This window comes from Oryzias latipes, chromosome 24 (genome assembly GCF_053564925.1).
Source record: "Oryzias latipes strain Hd-rR chromosome 24, Olatipes_Hd-rR_3.1".
Lineage (NCBI taxonomy): Eukaryota > Metazoa > Chordata > Actinopteri > Beloniformes > Adrianichthyidae > Oryzias > Oryzias latipes.
The window spans coordinates 8,375,016-8,401,695 of record NC_136260.1 but is presented as its reverse complement, the minus strand read 5'-3'; the positions used below and the strand labels follow the sequence as shown (position 1 = coordinate 8,401,695).

Sequence of the window (26,680 nt, the reverse complement as noted above, 5' to 3'; positions counted from 1 at the left end):
ATTGTAGAAGTTTGAAGAAGAGCAGAGAGAAGTGGGTGAAACATGAAATTCATTTATTTATGATCAGCGTTAGAAAAGTGACAATGAACAAAGGCAGTGCTTTCCGAGGAATGGTTGCGACGTTTTCTAGCAGGGATGTTTTACAGCTTGTCACTCTGGTGGTAAACACCAACAAAAACGTAAATAAGCCCCTTCATACTCTGCTTTAACATGCAAAAAGATTCATTTACGTCATCCAGTCAAAGGTGTGCAGACGATGCAAGTCAGACACTGAAGCAACTTCCAACACAATCTGTCTGAACTTGAACAGATTTTGGTCTTGGTGGCATCACTCCTGAATCTTTGGAACGTTGAGAGACGAACGGAAAGGGATGGATTTCAGTTCAAATGAGGGATGAATCCCAGCTGGAATGGACTAAAGGGAAATCTCTCTGGATTGACTGAGAGGTTTCCTGCTGCAGCAAAGAAAGCTGTTCTTTCTTCTGACACTTTCTTAGAAAAATGCTTTTTTTATTGTTTGTTTCCATAAAACCTTCAGCTTTCTCACTGAAGATCTGCTTTAGACGAGGCTAAAGAAAAAATGTGACCTTGAAATGATTTAGCGGGGAAAAATTATGATAAATAAATAGACGTTTAATGTATTTTTTTTTTACTTATAAGGAAAGCAAGTCTTTCTAAATTCCTGCAGTTGAGAACAAAAAAAACAAAAAAACAATCCCTGCTCACAGATGACAAACGTGCAGCCAGAGAAAAAGTGAAGAAATCGGCTCACATCCTTCAGCAGAAAGACGGCGGTGGTCAGTTTCATGCCTAAACGCTCAAAAGCTGTGAAAAATGCTGATGCGGCTTTCGACACAAACTGATTGTTTTTCTTCTGTGGATCTTCAGAGAGAGAGATTCCAGAGGAATGGCTGCTTCCAAACATACCGCTGTTCATTTACACAACAAGCAAAGCCTGCAGTTCCAGTTTGCACAGTTTATTGCTTCTTGTTACGATGCCTGAACAACAGAGCAAAACTTGTAGATTTCATATTTCACATACTGAACGTGTCGAATAGAAAACACTTTTGACAGAGAAGGAGCCTGAGACGAGATTTCCAAACTGGAATTCGTCCTCATTCATATTTTGTTTATGCAAAATATGCACACTTTCCTAGAAGTTCACTGCACTGACAAACAATGGCAGAGATGGTTGAGGAACGGGGATTTCTTTGCTGCAACGGTTTTGACATTAGCATTTGCATATTCATTTTACATATTCTGTTCCTCCGTATGAACGCTGAAACTATCCGCAGAGTATTTCCAGTTGAAAATAAAAACCCAGAGCAACATCAGGTGTCAGTTTGGAGCATTCTCATTAAACTCATTTAATTCACACGGAATGAGAAAAGGAATCACAAAGTGAGCAGATCAACAAGGTCCCGAGTTACTTTCAGCTGGAAAGACGAATGGCAAAAACAAAACAAAAAATCAAGATTGGACTTAATCAAAACTGGAATATTCTTCCACTCGTGCTTCACTGACTCACAGTGAGAGCTGTCTACTCCTTGTGCAAGTTTCCCGCCCTGTAAAGACCACATGAAGAAAATGTAAACAACAGGCTTTAAGTCTTAGCAGGGTGACCAGCTAGATGTTAAGATGGAAGTGAGACGTCAGAGCAATCATCAGGAATGCATAATTACAAAAGAAAAAATGACACGTTTTCTGGTTAGAGGAGGCAGCTTTGAACATGATGTCCTACTTTTTCTTTTAAATCGAACCCTGTTAAAGTTGCATTAAGGCCTCATAGCTAGACTTGCAGAGATGTTTAAAAGAACTGAATTCCTTGGAAAACTGGATGTGATCATGCAGTGTAATTTTCTTCTTTTTTTTTGCCTGCATAGGGGTTCAAAGCTTTCCCGCCTTGAAACCATCAAGGAACTGCAAACCAGCAAGAACGACAAAAAAAAAAAAAAGATTAAGGAGAAGAAAAGTTAAAAGAAACGGTGCTAAATGTTGAACGCCCTGCAGTCAGAGCGCTCACGCTGTCCGTGTCACGCAGCGCGTCCCTTTTGGCTGCCGCACCACGCCCCACGCCCCCCGCGTGTCATTTCAACAGGCTCTGCAGCATGGCCGTGGCATAGGTGGGGCGCGCTTGCCGGTTCTCGATGGCGCTGCGGAGGTACTGGATGCCGCCGCAGCGCTCCCAGATCTCCTCGAACTGTCGAGGGAGAATCTCAGCACCCCTCTTCCTGGACAGGCCCGTCTCCTCCAGGCTCAGCTCGCACATCTCCATGTCGTCTTTGCCTGAGAGAGAAACAACCACAGAGGCTTCCTGCAGTTTTTATTTGCTCTTTCAGATACAAACATGCTATTTTACTAAACAGCGTTTACCCATTTACACTCTACATCTGTTTTTTCTATTCCCCATGTAGATAGTCGTGCTTGTCAGCTAAATGCAATTTTACAAGGTAGTGGTCTAAATTTCCAAGTTTTTGTTCTAAATATACTTAGGAAACAAAGAAAAACTGCAGATTTAAAATAAATAAATAAACAATTTGCTAGGACTTCAACAAATTGCAAGATCTGTTTATTTCTTCTTTAAAGTGTTGTATATCTAAAAAGAAACTCATTTGAGAGAAAGATTGTTGCTCTGACTCTTGGTTTGTGCTCCTGGTGCTCACAGGCCTGACATTCATCCGCCTGGTTGTCGGGACCTGTGAGCATGTTTGATTGATCTGGATGATGACGTGTGTTGACCCAACTATGACCCGCTGTTCTAGTCGTGGTATTATATGGAGAAAATCATGGAAGGCCTGTCCAGACTGACGTTCATGTGACGAGGATGTCAGCGACATCACCTCAAGTTGGCATTCCAAGAGCAGCAAGAAGACCCTTTCTTCTTCCTGTTTTTGCAGATTAACTGTACAGGTTTGCAATGTAAAACGGCATGCTGCCAATCAGACGGGACTGAAAACTGGCTGCTAAACGCAGAATGGAGCCAGAATTTGAGCGGATGTGATGAAAAAAGGCCTGTCAGCAGTCAGAAACTCAACAAGTTTCAGCACTTGTGGCTTCTTTTCAGACTTGCTAGTGGTGCCCCAGTGGCAAACACGACTCTGCTGGAAGACTTTCAGCAAATCCTGGTCGAGGAATGAGGGGGAGGTACCAGTTCATCCACACACAACTGAACCTCCTTTGGAATGATGACACTTTTAGTCCACACTTCCCTAAACTCTACTTACTAAACCGGATAAGCCCAAACAGCAAAACAAGCTTTTTGGCCGAAGATTTTGTGTTAAATGTTTGAAACTGGAGATTTTCTTGTTTTCAAGCTCGGTTGAACAGAAGCGGCTCACTTTGAACAAATGACTAAACAAATTTGGTCCGAAAACCAACCACATTTACAGCTGTTACACCAGTGAGACAAATTCTCACCAGCAAACTGAATCATGAAGAGATGAGACGACATGAAGTTAGAGATATTTAGCATAAAAAGAGTTATTTATATTTTTGTACTTTACGTTTATGCAGTTTCTATACAAAGAACCATTGTTATTTATGCACATACATCATAACTAAACACAGTTATTTGATTAAGTTATTTTTTGTATGTTTAGGTTAGGGATGCACGATATGAGGAAAACTAGCGATAAGCGATATAAGTCATAAATATTACGATAACGATATAACTTGTGGTATATAAACAAATAGCAAAACAACTAAAAACATAATTTCCATTTCATTGCAACAGTTTAAAAATTGTACTCCAAATGACCCTCGTCAACATAGGACGCGATCAGACATAGGGCATCTGATTGGTCAAATGCATAAAGGGATTTAATTGATTTGTTAAATGCTTCAAGTTGCAATAAGATTGTTTTAGCTCATTTAAGGTAACCTTTTTTTGCAATTTTTTACTGTCTTTCGTGATATGCATAGTGCACCGCTTTATATCGCAATAACGATAAATTTGCGGTATATCGTGCAGGCCTAGTTTAAGTTTCTTAGGTCAAAAACTTGGGAGCAAAATCTAAATTGTTTTCCAAACATTTGCATTTCTCCTGCCTCGTAGCCCACTGACCTGCCACCAGTATGATGGGTTGTTTTTCAGGATGCAGCTCCATCTGCCTGGCGATCCAGGGCCCATCGAAGTGTGCATACCACCAGCCCTTCTTCTTGCTATGGGGATCTTTGTACTGGTCGCCTGGCCGGATGAACGGGATGCGGAAAAAGCGCTGCTGCCGGTTCATTGCCACTTCATGCTGCCGTGCTGGGATGGGCGGGGCCGAGTTCTGTTGAGCTGCTTTTTGGACAAAAACGGAGTGAGACACGTTTCTCCAAGAGAAGAGCCAGCGAGGGTGTTTCCATGCAGCCTTATTGGGAAATGTAGTTGTTCCTGTTCACCCAAATGTGTTCACCCAAACGCTATTCTACCTGTTGAAAGATTTTTAAGTAAATAATACATAAATATCTGTTTTTTTGGGGTCAGAACTTTTGTATGCGTCCGTTGATCAAACCAAATGGTTTGGGTGACGAACTGATGACTCAGCAACAGCTTCAGTAGTGTCACATCCTCACCCCCAAACTCACCTTCAGAAAAATGATCAGGAAAACTTGATGCCTTGCTTAGGAGGTTGAAGTTCACATGGGGGGGCATCAGAAACTCCCCAAAACTCTGCAAAGTCCACGTAAATCCACCACTACTACAGTCCCTACATTTCGATTTTCCTCATTGCTCAGCTTACATCTCACTATTTTTAATTAGGAAGAAACACCTCTGAGCCTAGATAAATGATTTTGGAGCAGGTGAAACACAGGTGACTGCACAGGAACATTTCTTATTTATTTGAAGAGGTAAAGCCACAAACTAAACATGGGATACGGAGTTCCAGCTGACATAGCCAAGCTGGAAAGTTCTTTGTCTCATCAGGGAAGTGAGTAAGGCTTTATGTTAGGGTCCTTGTATTAAATTAAAAAAAATAAAAAAATATCAAACAGGTCTCAGAAATCCACACAAAGGGACTTTTAAGTAAGAAACACATTGGTTTGAAGATTGATCGACTTGACTGTACTAATCTGGGTTTAAATCCTTGGTTTCATCCAGCATTAGCAGTACACAAAAGTAAGATTCAACTATGTAGCCTGTTTTTGGGACATTTGAGCTGTAATAAAATTGCCTGAAGATCCAAAGCACATTGGATAATCACAATTGTCAAGCTGCACAAAAGCCAGCAACTATGATTTAATTACTGATAGATCAGACAGAACTAAATTATAAAGACTGTAATGGGAGCTTCATGGCGTGGATTTCCATAGCTAAAGCCTTAGTCACATGCACCCGTACGAGGGTTGACCTGTATGGGTCCTGAGGGTTTTTGGGTTGTCCGGGCCCTTGGAGGGTCGTACAGAGGAGTGTCTGCTCTAAAGAAGAGCTCAGGTGTGTCCTGCAGTTCCCTTGAGGCTTGTTTGGCCACCTTAAAGGGTTATTTGTAAGGATAATGTAAGGTGTGCGCTCTTATGACAAAAAAGTGATGTTCTAGTCTCTAGTAAGGTGCAGGTACTGGCTCCTTACTGAGCACACTGGGTGTGCAGGTGACATGCAAGAGCTCAAATGATGTCTGCAGGACAGACAAAATGATTGTCTAATTTCCTAAGCTCGATCAGGCTGCACCCGAAGAGCGCACACTTATCACATGAACAGCACTAACAAACCCCTTGTGCAGCGTGCAGGATTTAGGGATGTTTGTGTAAATGTTTGCTACGACCTGTCGTCTGCAGCATGCTCCCAGAAAAGAACGTGCATGAACATTTTTGCTCTACGGTTTCACAGACCTCATTTTACCTGCGGGCCACCTGTATGCCCCGTACCAGTTTGCCAGTTATTTTGCAACCCATATCCACTCATAAGGGCAGTTGTGACTAAGGCATCAGCAGCTGCATGCTTGCATCCGTGCACCCAGGTAAGAAGTTTGTCTGACTACATCATGCCAGGTTTGATGAGGAGGACATAATGGTGTGAAGCTGCTTTCATGCGCTGAGCTGTAGGCTTCTTCCCCTCTATAACACGTTCTCTCTAACAGTTAGGGAAAGGCTCAATTCAATTAAAAGATTATGGTACCTCATAAAGAAATGAATGGTTTTAGTTTTGCATAAACTGACTGGCACTCACGGAGCTCTGACTGTCAAATGGATTTTGGGATGAGTTGGAAAGGACCAATTTCAGCGCCCAAGCTAAAAAATCCTCCTAACTTAATTCATGTCACATGTTAGCAGCAAATGCTTTACATTTTAGAGCTACCATTCTACTTTTTATATTATTTTAGGTTTTTACGTCAAGGTTTTATTCTATCTTGAACAGATTTCACCAAAATAGCAACTTTTACAACAATTTAAGACAACTCTAAATAACATTTCTGTGCTAAGTTTGGATTCTATGGGTGCAGTTTTTCCAAAGAAAACAGTCTTCTAGAAAGCCTGCAGAATTCAATTACAACCACTTTGAAAGACTAGAAGAAACTCCGGCTGCTTTAAGGAAACTACAAGTCAAGAAGAGCAGCTAATCACTTCTTTACTGTGTTGTCTCTAATCCATCTTGTAAAGCTTAAAAGGGTCTCATTTTTGAGGGCTTGCAGCAAGGACTTTAACATAAAGCCTTACCTGAAGGCGGTTTTCCTTTTACACATCAAAGATGATTGGGCACATTTCCCATCACTGCATGTAAACATTAAGCCCTGCTCTGCTGTTCACAGATCAGTTCTGAATAATGACCCGTTTCCCTGAAGTGGAGTCAGAGTCCTGCTGTTAGAGCTGTGGGAGGGTCAGCGGAGATCACAGCAGCGCTGCTGACAGGAGGGGAAACCAGCGAGACAGGAAGCACAGCAGGTGTTTCTGCGGCTCTCAGCAAAGTCGAGTGGAACAAAGTAATCAGCTTTAACTCTACAAAGTGCAGCACAGAGTCAGGATCTAAAGGCTGAAGAAGCCTCCCTATTTGAGGCTGCTTCAATCAAATGCGTTCAGGTCAGCCTTTCAGCACATCGTTTTGTTTTGTAATTGACTTGAGCAAAACACAGTTGAAGAACTATTTTTTAACACCTGGTTTCAATATGAGCTTTGCTCAGTGAATACATACAAACATTAACATCCATTTAAGAGCAACAAAGCCCATCACCAGCTACAGTCCGACAGAACCCCAAACACTTGCCCTCCAAACCAAGCAGCAACTCTCAGAAAGCTCCCTTAAACATGAACACTCAGAGCATCCCCGAAGAAAAAAAGCATTAACCAGAGAAGCACCAGAACTTCACTGCACACCTCTTTCACCGTTTACAGCTGCTGGAGGTAGCTCCAGGTTTAAGGCTGCTAAAGTATGTAAGGTGATTTCATGTGGGGGTCAGGTGTGTTTGCGGTCTAAAGTTGATCGAAAAAGTAAAAATATTAGAGCTTAAACCGCAACACAAAGATGTTGACTTGACTGAACTAGTCTTATCATTTGTCAGTAGACTTTCTTTGGAGATGTGAGACACGACAAAGGGGAGAGAACAATAATATACTTTACTCCAGTAAAGTCCCACTCCGATCATCTTTTAATCTATTTTGAAATCGTTCCAAGTAGTCTTTTAATTATGCTTATGCCGTTTTTAGCCAAAATAAAAAAATACCTGTGTCTTTTTCAAGGACATAGTTTCTGCAGAGCGGCAGTATTTTCTCAGAAATCTGCTTCTGAGCTGTGGGCGGGATCGTTGGTGCGACCACACCCCGCCCCCTTTTCCCTCCGCAAGGCTAAAGCTATGTTTAACACCACCCTCAGCAATAAAGTGTGTGCAAACCCGCAAAAATACACGTTTCGGGCTTCGTGTTTAAAAGTCTTGCGTTTGTGTGTAGCTATGCAAGTTTTTACAACCATTTTGTTCATACAGCTCTACTCACAAAATGTGTACAGCTCAAAAATGGGCTCTAAACAAATGGCCTCAAATGTGTTAAGCCCATTTTTGGCCTCTACGTACAAAATGTGTGGCCACCTTAATCCCCCTTTGGACGCATGAACTTAGTTTATCTGGTGAACCCAGACATGGCGAAGAGTCGGACGACGTCTGCGTTTGTTTTTCAGATAAAGGAAAACTAAGGTTACTCCAAGGCCTCGATTGGAGGCCACTTCACCCGAAGCCACTCTCCTAATAGTTTGGCCATCAATATGAAATGATGGATTACCACCATGAAGGTGATCCATATCCACTATGCAACTATGTAGCCCAGCGTTTTTTCTACATCACATATACGGCCTTTTTTTACTCAGAAATGCAATTTTGAGCTTAATTTTTTTATATACATGTCCTCCATCATCGGAAATGCTACAAGAACATGTTCAAAACACCATTTTAATCAGAGTGGGTCTTTAACCTGGAGTCTATCTCATGACTTCTGAGATCCGTGGGTCCCTCAGGTCTTCTGTGGAACATGGATCCATCACAATTATTGCTCTAATTTAGCTTTTTGTGCAATGAGGAAAACTGGTCCACTAATAAAGATCTTGAGGGTGCAAAAAAAAAGAAAAAGGGTTGAGCTTGATCTATTTCTGGATGAAAGCATGAATAGCTCCTCTCTGCTTTTTCTCTCGACTACGTCAGGAGGGGATGGAGTGCAGCACCATTCTAACATTTCCACACCAAGAAATGGGGGGGGGGTTAATAAAGGTGTGAGGGGAGGTGTTAGTAGCGTTACACACCAGAGAAGCACTTACATGCTTTTTTCACAGGAGGTGCATGATCTGAAAGTAAACATGCCAGGTTATACAAAAGTAAGACAGATGAAGTGCTTCCTCTATCAGACATGAACATGTGAGGCACAGAATAAACGTTGAAACTTGAATTTAGATTTAGATTTCATGTTTTTTTTTTGCTTTTACTGGAATTTGAGAGGTGCAGACCTGGGGACAAGAACATTTTTTTAAAGAGCTGTCAGTCAGAGAAAATGTGGGGAAAAACTTTCAAGTAGACAATGAAGGCTTCCAAGGATCCCTCTGGTGAGTTTCTGTATTTTTCTGCAGCGCAAGTATGAACGCCCGATACCATCTTATCTCTAGGTGTCACACAGCGGCTGAAACCTTCATCTCGGATAAACATATCTCTTTATGGGTTTTTTTTGTCTAGAAGGTTCTGAACTCCTGGGCTTCACTGGTGAAGGTCTAAAACATTGATGTAAAAATAAACTGACAGATAGATTGTAACCTAGGCTAAAACTTAAGGTGGAACTTTTGTCTTGCATCAGCCCTGCCTTCAGTCTAGACAGTGTCCCAGTGGAGGGCAATAAAACTAAAAGCAATAAGTGAATAAAAATGTGTTGCATCACATTTATTTTAAGATTAGCATAAATTATAAAAGTAGAAACCAAAAAGGCTTTTTTCTTTATTACACGTAGTTGTCAGTTTAAACATATTCAGCTTGTCTGCTTTTTTTTCAAAATGTCTTTAATTTAGAATTATATATTTATATATGTATTTTAACCAAAATTTTTAGCTGGTAGTAATAGAAAAAAATGAGATTAACTTTTTTAAAAAGCTGAGTCTGCAAGGAAGAAAATAAGATAATAAAACAACATAAACAATAAATAAATCTCTAGATTCCAACATGCCAGAATAAAATATTCATACAATAATGGTTTTATAGGGTAATTATACAAAACATGCTATAAATGTAGCTTTTTTTAATGTTTCCCTTTTTTGCAGAACAGGATATACAAGATTACTGAAATAAACAAACATTTCAGAAGAAATAAGTTTTGCTCTGTCAGAATAACTATACCTGCAACAGAAAAAATAAATTATTTGTGTTTTCGATTTTAAGTATGAATAGCAATATTTTCTGCAGTTTTCCATTCATTAGGGGTTTAAAATGTATCTGTAAAGGATATCAGAAATAGAAAAGTAGTGAAACATCCAAATTAAAAGGTTGAGATTTGCCTGAAACGTCTTAGAGATTTTTACAGGACAAAAGCGGTTTTCTTTTCAACCTGCGAGTGTGGATTCTCCAAAAACCTTTGTTGTTATCTGCTGTGACGCTCTTGTGCATTGGCAACAAATATCTCACATTACAATTGATCAGCCCTGCAGAGTCTTTCAGGACCGCCTCTTTGTACAGCCCAGTCTCCATTCTAGATCCTTGTGGGTTTTTTCCAGATAAGCTGCACACTTCAAGGGTTTCCAGAGAATTTGTATTCCACCAATTCACAGTCAGCCAGATGACGCATTTATCTGAGCTCTTTGAAAAACTCCTTTGTTCTTGATTCATCTTCACACGCATTTTGAAGGTCAGACTTCTATAAATCCCTGTTCTTTAAGCCCCACTTTAAGCCTCAAGCTGAATTTTATTTTACTGGATGGCAGACTTCTAACAGACTGTAATGTTTAGATGTTTTTTTTTATTGAACAAATAACTGACATGCACCATCATTTTGTCTGCAGCTTTTAGAATAAAAGATGGGATCATCTTTATTTCATGCTTCTGCAGAAACGCTGGCTGGGGGGATTTTTTTTCTCATGGTAAAGCCTTTAAAAATGATTCATGAGAGAGATTAAATATCGTTTTAAACCATTATCTTCACATTTAGAACAATAGAAAGCAAAAGAGTTGAACAAACAAATGGAAATGTCTAACAGTTCTGTAAAAGTATAAATATTTAATAGTATTGGGTTTTTGTTGAGATTATGAAGCCAAATGAGCTTGCAGTTAGCTTAAGTATTAAAAAAAAACCTTCACTCTACTTTAAATCACCAACTAAGACTGTCACCTAAGTGTAAAAACTCTAAAACAAACCATAAGTGGCATTACACAAAGGTCAGGTGATTACCAAAGAACTGGCAGAATTTGTTTTGAGAAGTTTTAGAAATTTAATCATGGAGAAGTGAAGCACAAATTAATTTCTAATAATTTGGGGGATTTTGTGCCTAAAGGTCACTTTATACCTCAAAGCGACTTGGAGTTGCTCTGGTTGCAGGGCCATCGGAGCAGAATCATCCCGATCGCTGGGAAATGTGACACCTACTGATGACATCATCCCTCACTGCCCGTAGTGCAACCGCTTGCAAATCGCATCATTTACCCTGAATTTATGTCAAGCAATTAGAGTATGTGAGGCCGGAGCCATCTTTTTTAAATTAATTAAAGAAGTCAAAAAATACCTAACTTCATTCACAGACACAGATTCACAGAGAGAGCAAACATTTAGATCAAGTTTCTGGAAAGATCAATCTTAAATCTCACATCTTGCAGCACTAGAGAATGCAGTTTGCCCTGTTTTTTTTATTTGTATTGCCTGCCTCTGTTTAGTAGTCGAACACACCACTTCCCCCTTTTGCCTTTAATGGACTTGCACATTCGCAGGAAGTGGATGATCAAGGTGTGTTGAAAAAAGAATGCTGGAGACAATCGTGAGGCTTGAATAGTAGAAACGGCACTCAGAAGTTCATCACAGTTATCGCGGATAGTCGCAAGCAATATCAGCCTACATTAGTACGAACTAGAGCGCGCAATTGTGGATTCGATTGACGCGCAAAGTTCGGAAACTCAAAGATAACTCAAAAGGGCACAGAGTTCAGAGAATGACTCAAACCTTTGGCCACTTAATTACAAAACGATCAGAAAAACAGAATTTACATTTCTTTAAATGAAAAATAAAATTGATAAGATTATAATTAAAGTTTGCGCATTGATGACTTTTGCACTGTTCTCGAAGGGCCTTGGGACAGCTTCCACAACATGTTTTGTTTGACTTTGCCAGTATTTCATGGCTAGCTGTAAAAATATGTAAAATTGAAAGACAGGGGATGAGATTCCCTCTCAGACAACTGCTGCCTGTCAGGCTGCTGACAGGTACGCGCGCACAGACTTCCTGTACAGCCCGTGTTAACTGCTGTCCATGAGCAACAGGACGGGATCTGCAGCCGTCACAAGGGCGACTGTGAGGAAAGCTGACAGTGTGCGTGCAGTCCCATCAGCAGTCGGAGCAAAGTAACACAATAGATGGCTCCGTGCAAGAGCTCTTTGTTGTCATGACTACACAGAAAGGTGAGACATAGTCCATTTGTTTCTTGTGTCATTGAAAACTGACAAAACGCGAGAAAGTAAAAGAGAACCTGAGCAGGTCGTCACTATAGAGCTTCATCGCGTCAGGAAGATAGCAGTCATGGATCCATTTTTTTTTTTTGATTTGGACATTTATATGCGTGAGTGAGAGCGCTGTATGAATGAATCCAGCTGCAAGCAGCCTCAGACATCTGATTTGACAAGATTACATTTGTTTCTCTCTGTTGTTTTCATAAAGACATTCATGGGGCATTATAAAAATAAAAAGAACGTGCCGCATCACATCTCAAACTCCTATGTATGGAGTACAAGAGTGAATCAGACAGCTAGAAGCATGGAAGAACTGAGAAAACTGCTGATTAACTCTGCGGTTCTCGACATACCATAGTCTGTGACAGATTTAGGGGCTCGCTGGTCCGACTCAGTGTTCCTCTTCTTGTTCTTTGCCTTCCAGGCGTGGTACACTTTGAGCCGGCGGTGGAATTCCTCCCTGCAGGCAGCCAGCAGCTCGATGTCTGCAAACAAGGAATACCGGTCTGAACAAAGTTTGTAGAAGATCTGAAAGATCTACATTTACACATTCCCACTCTGATCATCTTTTTATCTATTGTAAAAGTGTTCCCAGTGGTCTTTTATTTATTATTATGCTGATTTTAGCCAAAATCATAAAACCTGGGTCGTTTTCTAGGACATAATTTCTGCAGGAGTTCATTACAAATTCACCTCTGAGTTGTCGTCAGGACTGTTTGCGCAGAGTAAGCCTTCCCTGATTTCCCATGATCTCTTTGTTTACACGCTCTCCTGCTAGCTTAGAGCCACTCAGATAGCACACCCTAACATTATGGGTGCAAAAAAACATGGTGAACAACATCGGATCAATCCAGCCGTACACTTTTGAGCCAGATGTTAGTTCAGACGAGGACAACAAAGTCGTACATGGATCCATTTGTCTGCAAGTGGATGCATCAGAATGGAGCGGAGCCGGGAGCTGGTGGCCCGCCGACTGTAGCCGGTGTCTCACAGCTACTCAAATATTTTCTGATCTGCTCCTGATTCACAACAATTTGGAAAAAAAAGAAACACTGCGACTTGAATCTTAATTTTCTTTACTTATGTCCTCCATCTTCAGGAAAATGCCAAAACAATATTATTTAAAACATCTGAGTGGGTCTTGTTAAACAGGTGAGCTAAAGTTGGCTTACTGTATTTTGATTCTTCCACTTTGTCTTTATTCTGAAACTCTCTCTTTAGACTCCAAACACTCCCAGCTTGATTCTGGCTTGTAACCTCAAAAGCACATATTTTTTGATCTAATGGTGCAAATTTGTTTTCAATTAACTGAAATTAATAAACTGTTAAACTATAAACACATTTAGTGCTGAGAGCAGTATTTGTGGAACCCTGTTAACCAGATCTCTGCAACAGCTGATTAATTTCCAAACACAATCAACGGAAAGCCACACACACACACACACACACAGAGCGACGTGTTCTGCAGCAGTAAGACATCACTCCTTATCAGAGTGATTCATGTAATTGTCTTTATATGGAAGAAAAGAGAAAAAACATTCAATTTGCCATCTGCAGTGCGAGGGGCCAACACTGTGCAATAAGATGCTTAATGCACTCTAAGTGCTTTGCTAAATAAAAAAAAATAATTAGGATTTGAAGGCAGCAAGTCTGTGATGAGAAAAAGAAGCGTAATAATAATTTAGATAGAAGCTAAAAATCCCAATAAAATGATTGAAAACTAACTGAGTGTCAGTAAGCTTTGTTTCTCTGCTGCTATCATGAAAAGGGGGAATTCTCTAGAGTCTCTGATTATTTTGCAAAAAGGCAAGAAAAGAATGAAAAGGTTCACAGGCTTGTTTTACAGAACTAATGCTCGAGTTTGTTTAGTTAAAAAAAGACTGAACAGCTTTAAGCATTTTTACTTGGGGGGTAGGGGACCCATCAATAAGATAAAGTATTTTCTCCACAAGGAAAGGAAAGTGAGGTCTTCTGATACACAGGGTGTATATTTGTATGAACTCCTTTTTTATTGGAAGATGAACTTTATTTATACTAACTTGCCTTTTAAATCTAAAAGTGTAATTTAAGTTGGTGAGGCTGGAGATGCATGGTCAACTATGGCCAAAATCCGTGGGATTCTGAGTAAAAGTATTTGCTTTCATTTCTTGGTAACTTTTAAAGTTTATTCAAATAAAGTGGCAAAATGTGGACAAACTGGCCTATAAAAATTGTAAAAAATAAAAATCTTACAGCTTGGTTCGATACTTCTTTTGGATTCTTTGAGTGGCTTATTGAGACCCTTTTAGGCTTTGTAAAAATAAAAACAAAACCAAAAAAAATCAATGGAGATACAAATAGAACCAAAAAATATTTTAGAAAAACTGCTCCAATCCAACAGTTCAATGTGGAGTAGAAGGTGTTTTAAATTTGTGTAGTGTGACAGCAGCATTATCCAAAGATCAATGCAAAAAGCCACAGTTGATGGTCAAAGTTTAGATGGTATTTTGATTCTTTGCAGAATCAAAATACCATCTCATTTACTGAACAAAACATGTCAATGTTGCTACGATTGTTGCTATAAACACGTAGTAATGTAGACATTTTAGTGTAGCATGCTGTAACAGCTAGAACAAGAAAGAATCTTTAAAAATCTATGAATTAAGCACAAAAATATTTTTCTTCTACAAAGGAGTGAGTGATGAAGATATTTTTTGAAGTTGATGCAACTAAACTTTTTTGATAAACACTAAAAATGTCCCATTTTGTGTTGCTCATGTGTAGTTTGTCCTTATTTACAGCTTAGTAATGAAAGTAGAACGGCATTCTATCATAGAAATGACTGTAATGTTGGATTTTATGGCTCTGCAGAAGCAGATGTGATCACATCAGTCTCATGTCTGCTAAGAGTGTGAATGTGTGAAGCTGCAAGCCCCGCCCTGCGCGGGTAAACAAAATTCATCACAATTTAGCACTAATATGTGAATGTTTTCCTTTTAGCTGTTTAAACTTTGTGCCGTTTGCGGCAGAAAGCCTGCTTCAGGATGAATATCTGTGCAGCCAAGCACAAAGCAATAATTATATCGACTGTATCGCATGTAAAATCAGAGGCTTATTTTCTTGGAATGGTCACTAATGTTGGGGTGTCACTTCTTAGAAGTAGGATTAAATGGACTCAAATTGCATAATTCCAGCTGTTCAATTATTACTGCATACAATATACTTTTGCTGAGAAATGAAAGTGGGTAGACTTTGTTCCATTGCCCCTCAACTTATTTTATCTCCATCCTTAGTTTCTTCTTCCATAACACTTTTCTTTGATTCTCATCCTGTTGTCCTATTTCTATTCTTCTTTTTCAATAACAACTTAATGCTTTTTCTTAAATGTTTTTGAAAGGTAAATTCCTTAAAGACCCAGTCCAAGGAAAATGGTTTTTTAACATGTTTTTGAGGCATTTATATTTATGATGGAGGACACATAAAAAAGACAATTAAGCTCAAAATGGCAGTTCTGAGTATTTTTTTCAAACAAATTGTGAATCAGGAGCAGACGAAAAAAATGCATGTTCAAAAAGATCGTATTTGTGATGTAGAAAATACGCTGGAAAAGCTCCTGCTCGACTCCATGCTGCATCCATTTGTAGACAGATCCATGCATGCCTTCATTTACCTCGTCTGAACTGGAATCTGGCTCAAAAAGCTGGATAGCTCCAATTTTGTCAGTTGTGAGGGGCTGTGAGCTAGCGAGAGTGTGTGTAAACAGATAACTCAGTTATGGGTGAGGAGAAGGGGTGGGGGCTCCACCCAAACAGTCCCACCCACAACATAAAGGGAAATTTCTACTGCACGAACTATGTCCAAGAAAACGACACAGGCCCTTTTATTTTACCTGAAAAAATAACATAATCACGAGTAAAAGACCACTGGAAATGCTTGAAACAGACAAGTTTTTTAAGTTGTGATTTGAAAATGGATTAAAAAGTCTGTTATGCATCAGGTGGGAGAGAGTTCCAAAGTTTTGGAGCATAAAAGTTGAAAGCAGAGGTGGGGTAAAGGATTTGTAAAGTGGAGAGATGATGACATAGTGAGGTGGACGATATAGCAATCTTTATAAAGCCAGAGTGGTATGGAGGAACCTACACACTTATTTTTGATTTGAAGTATATCAAAATATTCTAAACATTACTTTGCATTCTAGTTTATAATTTTATAAAACCTGCACGTCATGTACCAAATATGTTTTCCTATAAATGCAGATTTTCTTTGTTCCAAGGCCGTCATTCTGATTCCTGTTAAACAGTGTCTTGTATCATTGTATCATCTCACAGAGCTGACAGAGTAAAGAGCCGTGTTCCTGTTCTGCTTGGACAGAAACTCTGCTATTCTTGACAGAAGTGGCCATAAGATCCGCCCCAGACATTAAACTGGGTGGTGTAAAAGTTGGAAAAAGGTTAATCAGAAAGATTTTGTCAAAGAGTTCAACTTTTTCTGAACACAAAAATACTTTCAATATCTTTTCTGTATCAAAGGGAACTCAGGAACATGGATTTCAGACAAAACCAAGAGAACGGGAATATTTCAGTATTTGTTGGGTGTTTAGACCAATTTGATATTATTAAGGTGATAGCAGCAACCTTCTGGTAGTTTGAAGCTGGTTTTTGTCACCTAAGCTCTTGTTCAAAGCTGTATTTCGATTAAAGGATGCTTCAGGATAAATTCCAGAGAACCCTCACGCCCCAGGTTTGAGATTTACAGCAGGGGGTCAGCTTGTCTCTGATTCATGTGGCGCTGTGACAAATTAAACATCCAGTGTATACTCACCACATGAGGTGTTGATGGCATCCCGCAACTCTGCGTACTTCCACTTGCTCAGCTCGTACTTCTTGGTGCCGGCAGCCGCCTTGGTCGCCTGGACCTGTGGACCTCTAATATACGGGACAGAACAAGGACGCAGGAATTTAAAGGAATAGAGCTGCAGCTGGAAATGGTGGGTGCAGGCAGCAGGAGCTCTGAGGGGATGAGCTTATCAAGTCATTTGGGATTTGCAAGGGTGGAGTTTACTGAGGGTGCAATCTTAATAGTTATTTGCAGAAAAGCCTTAAAGACTAGAGTTTTATTTCACATAATGGCTAAATCACAAAAGTAACCATCTCTGAAAAGCAATCCTCCAATCTCATGCTTTAGCATCTATGCAGCTAAAACAGGAGAACACACTTGTACAGTAAACTTCACCCAAGTTTAACACAAAAAGTGGGACACAACCTCACACGGTGAGGCAAAGTTGCATTGCTGTAGCCACAGGTCTGGTATAAAAATCAGGATAAAAGAAAGGAAGATTTGGGAGAGGGGGGTCAGAAAACGGCATCGCTGTGAGAGGGAGAAGCTGCTATAACACATCTACAGGGTTGGAGGACATCATTAAAATGCATGCTGTTACAGTCGCCAGGTAGTCTAGAAGAGCCGCCGGGGGAGTCTGTCTCAGGTCTGTTGGTTAAATCATGAACAATCTTTGGACAGTTTGAAATGTGCGGCTCCTAACAGGCTTTGAGCAGGATTACTGAAGGCCAAATCAACGAGGTCAATTAATTTAGACTTTCAGATTATGGAAAAGCAATATAGATCGAAGTTTATTTCTTTTGGCCGACCTCCACACTTATGTAGACAAAAACCTGAGAAGAAACTAAGCAAAAGATGGATTTGAACTCCCACCTCCTCTTAAATCTCAACTAACTTCCATCTGCAAGTTAAGGTGCACCTCCTTTTGTTTACTTGTAAAGTAGCAGTCAGCGATTGCCCCACCTTTTCAGATTATGTAGTTAACTTAACTGAGAAATACTCAGTTTTGATAACTAGATACTCAAATATAATCTTGTTTTGAGTAATCTGTGGTCAACACTGTAGGGAAGTTTAACGAACAGATGAACTGAAGAAGAAAAGAGCTAAGCTTGAGTGACATTTTAAAATTCAGGGACTTCTTCTGTGAAGGTCAGCAGAACAAAGAGAACATGGAAAAAGAGTTAATCTGAAAATCAACTTTTTCAGAGAATCAACAACAACAAAAATATTGGAAAAAATCATTTTTTGACATGATAAAATAATGACTTATTTATTGTATTTGATATATGTTGTTATTGTAATAGTTTGGAATCAGAAAGAATGAAATGTCTGATTTTGTTGACATTTGGTTGAGACGGACGGTTTTTACCCACCGAGCCAGAAGTTCAGACATTTCCTTCGCCATTTCTTCCCTAAAAGCATGACGGTTTCAATATTACAATGTTGGTATTTGGACAGTTATTATGAAAAAAGATCATAAAAAAAATAAATAAATAAAAACAAAAACAAAACTGTACATTAAGTAAAAAAAACAAGTTGTACATTTTTAAAACTAATGCCAGATTCTGCAAACAGAAGAATACATTTTGTTTTGTTATAAACTCTGACAAACTCTTGATCAAACTGAATAAATTAGGAGTCAAAATAGAGAAAAAACTTTGAGCAAAAATTGATTGAAAGCTGAAATCTGATTGGACAAATCCAAGAGTGGACGTTTGTCTACTAAGTTATTTACTTTAAAAAGCCACCATTGGTAATAATTAGAGGTGGAATAAAAATAAAGTAAAATAAAATGTATTTTTATTTTTTCTATTAATTGGAAATACTTTTATCTATTTTTTCTTCATGTAAAATTGTCTAAGAAATTAATCTGGCAATAAATAAAACTGTGTGCTTGTTTAAAGTTTCCCCTCATGTTTCTTCAGCTTATGGTATCGTTTCACTTTTTCCCACCAATTATTTCATAATTCGACCATGTTATTTCATGTTCGACCATGAACACCATGAGTGTTCAGGTCGACCATGTCCGACCATGAACACTCCCTCCACACACTGAGCGGAGGGTTCATCTAAAAAAATGGTGCAATAAATCAACGTCATCAATCCTTCTGCTGTCCAACTTTCAGCTGTCACTGGTACAGTCATCCTTTTACCTGAATACTAGCTTTGTCCAGCCCAGACCATCATTCTTAATAATCAATTTATAGGTATGAATGGAGTCAGCACTACAAACCCTCAACACGTGTAGAGATATCATCTCAATGTGAGACTTCTTCAGAGTACTTCAGAGAAGGAGGTCAACAGCAGAAATCCAAAAACACAACAGCAAGAAAAGTCTTTGCCAATTGTTTGGGTTCTTATGCGCCACACAGGCTGAAGAAACCTAATAATTATCAACGTTTACTAGGCTATCCTTGAATGACAATGAGTAGGCCAAGATTAAAGGAAAAAGGATTTATTGGCCGTGAAACGTAATCCAAACTGATATAGTTTCCTTGCATGAAAACACACTTGCTAAAGCCAATTACCACTATATAAACTTCATTTTCACAGAACAGAATAAAAAAGAAAATAAGGCAAAACTCAATTAAGACTGGAGTAATCGAGCAGGAAGATGGGAAATCTTGATGGAGAAGAATGATAAGTATGTCGAATTCTTTAAAGAAAAGACGACAAAAGAAAAGGTCAAATGTGTCAATGAGAATTTCTGAAAATTTGAAGAATAAACTAGCTTTTTCCTGCACGTGTGAAGATTTAGCTATCAATCAGAAAGTCATTCAGTTCTCAAACTGTCCATGAATTCTTTTAGCAGTTTAGAAACAAAGCGATGTTTGTACCTTTGAAAGTAATGGGAGAAAAGTGCTGAAAAGTGGAACCCACTGCAGGGTAAAAATGCTGTGATGCACCACTCAGCACCCTCAAACATGCATAAGAGGGTAATGTGGCCACTTTAACAGCTGACTCACTCTGTGAAACTCCATTTTTCCACTCTCAGATGCACCATGTGTGTGAAGGGAAGGGTGCTGATGACGAACCGAAACACTGGGAGCTTCTCAGGAAAGACCGCTAAACTGTTTCACTGCAGTAATCCTGAGCTGAACTGGTGAAGCGCGGCTGATTTATTACCGATGCACTAAAGTATTCCCCACAGAGTCCTGCAGGTGTAGAGCTTAGTGTTAGTGTTAGAGGGAACCTACATGGTCAAGTTCTTGAATTTTGCAGTTGCAGCGCCACTGTGAACAAAAAATAAAAGATAGTAAAGTGATGTGGCAATGAAAGACACGACAAAACCAATCATGACGGGAACTGTGATTCCTTCCCCTCATGACTCATCAAGAATTGATTCTACTGATTAAATCTGATTAGAACCTAATGGAGTAGATCTAATAATCTGATTTAAAATCACAATAATTAAAAATCAGCTTTAATAGATCACTTATGAACCACCTATTTTGGTTTTTTAAAAAGAGTAAAGAACTGAAGGTTCACTTCATAAATATTTAACTTTAAGGTATTTGTTTACAGTAAAATTTAACTTAAAGTAATTGTCCACAATTATAGAGAAAACTAACAGATTAAGATGAGACCTTTAAACCTGAGAGAACAGAGTATCCCTCTGATGCTACGTTCACAACAAATGGGCATTCAAACAGCTACTTCTAATGAAAAGTCAATGTAAACATGCATTTATGTACGTTTTGGGCTTCTTCATTCTCGCGCTCACACGTCACCATGCAAGTTTTTAAAACCATTTTCACGGTCTATGTACAAACCGCAGCCATTGAACGTGTGTAATGAAAGTAAAAGCAGGTTGAACTTTGACCAATCAGGGACTCTGATTTGGTAGTGACCGTGGAAGTAGCAGCCGTTTGAAATTGGATCATGGAGGAGACTTTAATCTTTTCAGTTTGTGCCCGGCTGGAGTTCTATGACACCAAGTCTTTCATATATCGAAATAGATCTGTGACAGAAAGAGCCTGGAGCAAAATTCCCCAGATTTTCACAACTTTGACATTTCACACCAAGCCTCTTTCAACTGTACATGCACTAAACAGTAGAAATAGAAGAAGAAGCCCCTCCCTATTTGTCCAGTGTGAACACGTGCGTTCAAGAACCCGTGTTTAGCACATTTTTGAATGTGCATCAAATGCCCGGTGTGAACGTAGCGTAAAACCTCATTGGCTGTTTTGAGACCTTTATCAAAAAGAAGTTTAAAACATTTTAGGATCATTTTAAGTTTAAATTTGTTTTTTTTTTTCTCTTTTCAGTTGCTTCCTTTAGGGGTTACAAGCATGGCTGTGCTTGTAATCAAATTTTCAAAAAATGAATTGCCAAAACAAAAATGAGACACGTTGTCTATGAAAATAAAATAAGATAAAAAGTCTGCAGTTAGTGGTTATAAGGCTTCAGTAGCGAGCAGGGCGAGCGGATTGTTACAGCATGCAGGGGTTGTTTCGTTTTCCTAATCAACTTGGGGGAGGGTGGAGGGATTGTGAGGTAAAATTAACGGGTGGAGTCGACGGATCTTACGCTGATCTCTCTGGGGATGATGGAACTGAGGAGTCATTACTATGAGGACAAAAAAAAAGATAAAATGAGACAATGGCTAAACACAACCTAAATAAGGCTTTGATAGTCCCTTGTTTCTCAACAGAGGAAAATGTTTTAAAATGTTCACAAAGTGTGCTTTTTAAAACTTTAATGTTGAAATTCCTTTCGTGTCTGACCATTAAAAACACAATTTCTGTGACATCTGCTGCTACAGAGCCGAAAGCTTTGTGATGCAGCCCTGCAGCGCAGTCGTGCAGCTCACCTGCGCAGCCCAAAGTCGTTGGGCGTCTCTTCGGGGATCAGCTCAGCCTCGCTCTGGGCGATCCTCAGCGCCAGCTCCCTGTCCCTCCGCTCCTGCTCCAGGATGGCCTGCCGGGCCGCCTCCACCTCCTGCTCAGCCTGCAGCTGCAGCTCCATCTCCATCTAAGAACAAACACAAATCAAGACAACTTAGATTCAGCTAAAGAATACCTCACTCCTCTACTTCCAGCACACGCCCATGACCAGAAGAGGATTGTTGCAGCTCAGTTCATCGCTTGACTTCACCTAAATATCTACAGGAGTATGCTAAAAATGTATGCTTTTCTGCTTTAGAAACGTGCATTTGCTAACATACAGTCAGGACCATAAATATTTGGACAGAGACACATTCTTTCTAATTTTGTTTCTGTCCATTACCACAGTGAATTTTAAATAATGGGCTCATAAGTAATTGGACAATTGACTTCCATGCTATTGCATGGGCAGGTGTGGGCAATTCCCTTGCTATGTCATTATGAGTGAAGCAGATAAAAGGGCTGGAGTTGATTAGAGGACCCGTGCTTGCATTTTAAAGATTTTGCTGTGAACAGACAACATGCGGTCAAAGGAGCTTTCCATGCAGGTGAAAGGAGCCATCATTAACCCTTGTGCTATCCTAGGCACTTTAACGTTGGGTCATCTAGACCCACTAGACAGTACTCTGAACCTTTTTTCTTCAATGATTTGTGATCTTCACTGGTGTCCATGGATTACATGAAATCTTTCCACCTTTATCCACCTTTGTCATGGTAGGAAGAACATGTCAATGTAAGGGTGGGATCTAAGATAGCACAAGGGTTAAGCTAAGAAAACAGAAAAAAACATGCCAGAAATTGCTCCAGACAAACAGCAACTGAAAGCCGCTGCAGTAAAGGCCTGGCAGAGCATTCAGAAGGAGAAAACCCAGCATCTGGTGATGTCCATGAGTTCAAGACTTCAGGCTGTCATAGCCAACAAAGGGTTTTCAACTAAATATTAGTAATGACCATTTTGTTTTCAGTTATTTCAATTGTCCAATTACTTACGAGCCCATGAAAATGAAGGGATTGTGCTTAAAAAATGCTTTAGTTTTTCACATTTTTATGCAATCTTTTTGTTCAACCCATGAAATAAAAGCTGACAGTCTGCACTTCAAGTTTTTTTTATTTAAAATTCACCGTGGTAATGTACAGAAACTAAATTAGAGAAAAATGTGTCTCTCTCCAAATATCTATGGTCCTGGCTGTATAATTTAAACTTTGAACTGACTTTGAAGAAAAGCTCTTAATTTGAACTAATCTGCAGGATTCAAGTAATAAAAATGCATAAGGATGTCTCACCTGTGTCCACTAGCAGCTTAACTGTGTAGAAAATTCAAGTTTTGTCCTGTAATTCATCTTAAAGGACTATGATGGTCTCAGCCAAGTCCGACGTTTTTTTCTTCACCATCAAGCTTGATGGGGATGTAAAAACAGCCACTACCTCAAATGTGCAGAGTCATAAAAAATAAGCTCTAGCAGATGGTGCAAACCCACAGAGTACTCTAAGGAAATGTAAATAGTCAGACACTTCCTAGGTACTTCCCTGGAAAAGCACATTTTCCCTCATCAGCATTCGCTGTCCCACTGAATTTGAGAAATACTTCAATAGTGCAACAATCAGACATCTAATTGCAGTTCTGTCTAGTCTGAGTGAAACGTGAAGCAACAAAGTTGATCTCTTTTTGGGGGGGGCAAAAAGTTGCGCATCACAGCAGTGAACCCTGCAGCATTGCAGCGGCTAGTAAAGAATTGATTGGAATCTGTTTTTGCTTTTCTGCTTTCAGCCAGATATAGTTAAAGGTTAAGTTTCTAAAAACCATAAACTGTGATTTTCTTTCTATTTTTTTTCTCCATAGTTTTATGAGCTGATGTCAAGCCAGCAGAAGCAACAGCTATCCAGTGAATCCTATAGTTTAAATATCCACAACGTTAGATACACTCTTCTTAGGTCAACAGGCATACAAAGTCACAATTTTCCAGGACGCCTTGTAAGCAAAATACCATTTTATCACCTCCACCTTAACCGCTGATTGCTGTGTTAGAATATAACCCAGAGAGGCCACGGAGCAAGTCACACGTCAAAGCAGCAATCAAAGAAACAAAATCTTATTTTCAGGCTGATTTCCAGTCTATGCAATCCCCTTCTTTTGTTTATTTTGTTTTTATTGAATAGAATTGATTTTTTTTTTTGGCATATCATTCAGGAAAGCTTTGTAGAGGCTCGTCATTGGACAAACAATAGGAGAAAATGTTACAAGCAGCAGGTCAGAGGACCATGGATTCTTATAGAGCTTAGATTTAACTCTTCATATAACAGTGATGAAAGTCAGGCAAGGAAAAAATCCCTGAACTTTTCTTTGAGCGATATGGCGGGCACAGAGCGAAATTTTGGAAAAATACGTGGTCTTAGATGCATTCTGGTGCATTCTGGCAACTAGGTTTTCACTTCTTTATCAAGAAACTAAGACTAATTGGAGCATCATGATTTGTCATTCAAACCCCTAGTTTGACTCTCCATTAAGGACTTGCTGGTACTAAAAAAGAATTTGGAAAATTGCTCAAAGTAACACAATCCTACAATCTACGCTTTTCCTTAAAGCTGCAAAACATACAATTGCTAAAATATAGTAACATCAAAGCCCCAAATGGCAAAAAGAACACCAGTAACTATGATATTCTATGAAAATACCTCAGTTATTTATACATTATTTCTGCTTTAGAAATGACTGATGTACAACATCCACTTGCACTGTTTTCTCAAACTATAATTACATCAAAATATGGGATCTGCTTTAAACTATAATTCTATAACATAATACATCAATTCTTTAACACCAATACTAAGTAATCCGGGAAATATCAAAACAAACATACAAACTAAACTAAACATTGTAAACATTATTTTTTAAGGGAGTGCGGGTCCAAACCATCAAATACTTATAATTAATGTCAACTATACTGAACTAAATCATGGTAATTAGGAAATACAAATAAATTAGGTAAAGAAATGTATTCAAAATAAAAACTGAAACTCAAAACTAAAATTGAAATTATTTCAAAATGTGGTTTTGAGATTATTTTACACAAAAAAGTATTTGACCTACACTACCTTAAAAATCTTTTTTTTCCAGCCAAGACCACTTCAATTTGTTTTTTATCGTCTTCTCACAACTGAGGTCGTGACCACGCTCAATAATGACGATGCCTGCCATTATTTTAACACAAATTTGATCGCAAACTCTTCAGATGTGTTTGTGAAAATTTAGCGTGGGTCCGCTAGTTTTGGTCTCTAGGGAAGCGAGTCACGCTGACCACGTGGTGCAGACAGAGCCAATCAGACCCGTCGACGCATCCGAAAGCAACTAAAACGTCCCGTCATTGGTCAATTAGGCCGGGAAGACGAGAGATGGCCACGACCATAGAGGAAGCGATCTGCGGAGAAATATAGAAAATAAAGCTAAAATTAGCTGATTTCAGACCATTTTTTAATCCGGAAAGCGATTTGTCCGTAGAGATCAGGTCTTTATTTCCCGGAAAGTACGTTCGGTTTGCTCAAAAACCCGGATTTCCGGGAATTCCCGGAAGACTTTCATCACTGATATAAGCAATATTTCAGTCAGTGCTCGTTTCCACAACAAATTTTGAAGTTTTATGCTATAACATATAAGTTTTTATCGGTTTGGATCTTTTTTTGACTGAAATAAAAGTCTTTGTTGCCCTTTTTGCTTCTAAAACTTCACAATCTGATGGACGGATTTGTTTATACCCAGCATTTTCCACTTCAGCATTTCAAACATAAATGTTCAATAGGTCATTTGGTCTTGTACCATTTTTCTTCCTGATCAGGCCAAAATATTCAAAGTGGACTCAACTCAGCTGATAAAAAAAAGCTCAGCCCAGCTTACAAAGGCTGCCTGCTTCCGAGATGGAAATAAATCCCACTTTTTATATATATATATATATATATATATATATATATATATATATATATATATATATATATATATATATATATATATATATATATATATATATATATATATATATATATATATATATATATATATATATATATATATATATATATAAAAGCAGATGAATCTCCTGCACCAAAATACCCCATGACTTTAGAACTGCTTTTAGATGTTCAGAGATTACATTACGGTGATGCTGGACAAGAAAAGCTGCAAGGTAAAATACAAACTCAATAAACTCACGTACTAGTGACGAGGTGTGACTTTATTGTGTTAATTCTGGGCTCCTTGTTCTGGACTGCGAAGCCATGAGCCAAACTTTTGAGGATCTTAAACTCCTAACGGGTGTAATAGCAGAACAGGTAACAGGTGTAAACCCGGCATTAACCGGCTTTTATAAGAGACAAGACGAAAACAGACAGAGCACCAGAACAAGAAAGGAAAAAGGAGATGAGACAGGACGGGGGTTCACGCCTCATGGATCTGTGCCACACCGAGAGGGGGATGTGCATGGTCTCAATGTCGAAATTAAAAATAAAAAAAAAAGAGGACAGTTTAGTAACAGATTAGGCATTTCTCAGTATTTTTGTGTGTAGCTGCAGGCTTTTTGAAACAACCATTCTGATTTGGTTTCTGCACAACCACATTTTTTGCACTAGGGGATGGCAGTTATATTACAGTATAATCACAGCTAAATGCAAAGAAATCAAGTAACTTGCCTTTAAATTCATAATCAAAACTGTCTATAGGCTACAAGTGCTGTCTCCCACTACGGTCTATTATTACATAGAGGCTTTTGTTTGTTAGATTTGAATCTTTAGATATATTTAATCAAGCACAAATGATAAATTTGTCTTTTTTAAAACCAAATAAAGTCTATAAATGTAAAAAAAAAGATTGCAATCAGAAAAAAAAACCATTAAAAAGGTGT

The 26,680-nt window shown here is 38.9% G+C and overlaps 1 protein-coding gene across 15 annotated transcripts in view; it reads right to left on the bottom strand.

Moving 5' to 3' along the window:
• Positions 1 to 32: 32 nt before the first annotated feature.
• The window catches only part of myo6a (myosin VIa), a 129,526-nt gene continuing 102,878 nt past the window's right edge, over positions 33 to 26,680 (bottom strand). Inside the window, exons 28-36 of one of the 15 annotated variants that reach the window (XM_011491912.4) lie at positions 21,718 to 21,878; positions 21,435 to 21,473; positions 20,102 to 20,137; positions 18,278 to 18,316; positions 16,890 to 16,993; positions 12,443 to 12,574; positions 8,720 to 8,746; positions 4,064 to 4,285; positions 33 to 2,286 (exon numbers count right to left, since the gene is read on the bottom strand). In XM_011491912.4, coding sequence (XP_011490214.1) covers positions 2,087 to 2,286; positions 4,064 to 4,285; positions 8,720 to 8,746; positions 12,443 to 12,574; positions 16,890 to 16,993; positions 18,278 to 18,316; positions 20,102 to 20,137; positions 21,435 to 21,473; positions 21,718 to 21,878 — 960 coding nt within the window. In that variant the 3' untranslated portion in view covers positions 33 to 2,086. The remainder of the gene's footprint in view (positions 2,287 to 4,063; positions 4,286 to 8,719; positions 8,747 to 12,442; positions 12,575 to 16,889; positions 16,994 to 18,277; positions 18,317 to 20,101; positions 20,138 to 21,434; positions 21,474 to 21,717; positions 21,879 to 26,680) is intronic. The other 14 variants (XM_011491913.4, XM_011491914.4, XM_011491915.4 and 11 more) reach the window with 14 other exon arrangements.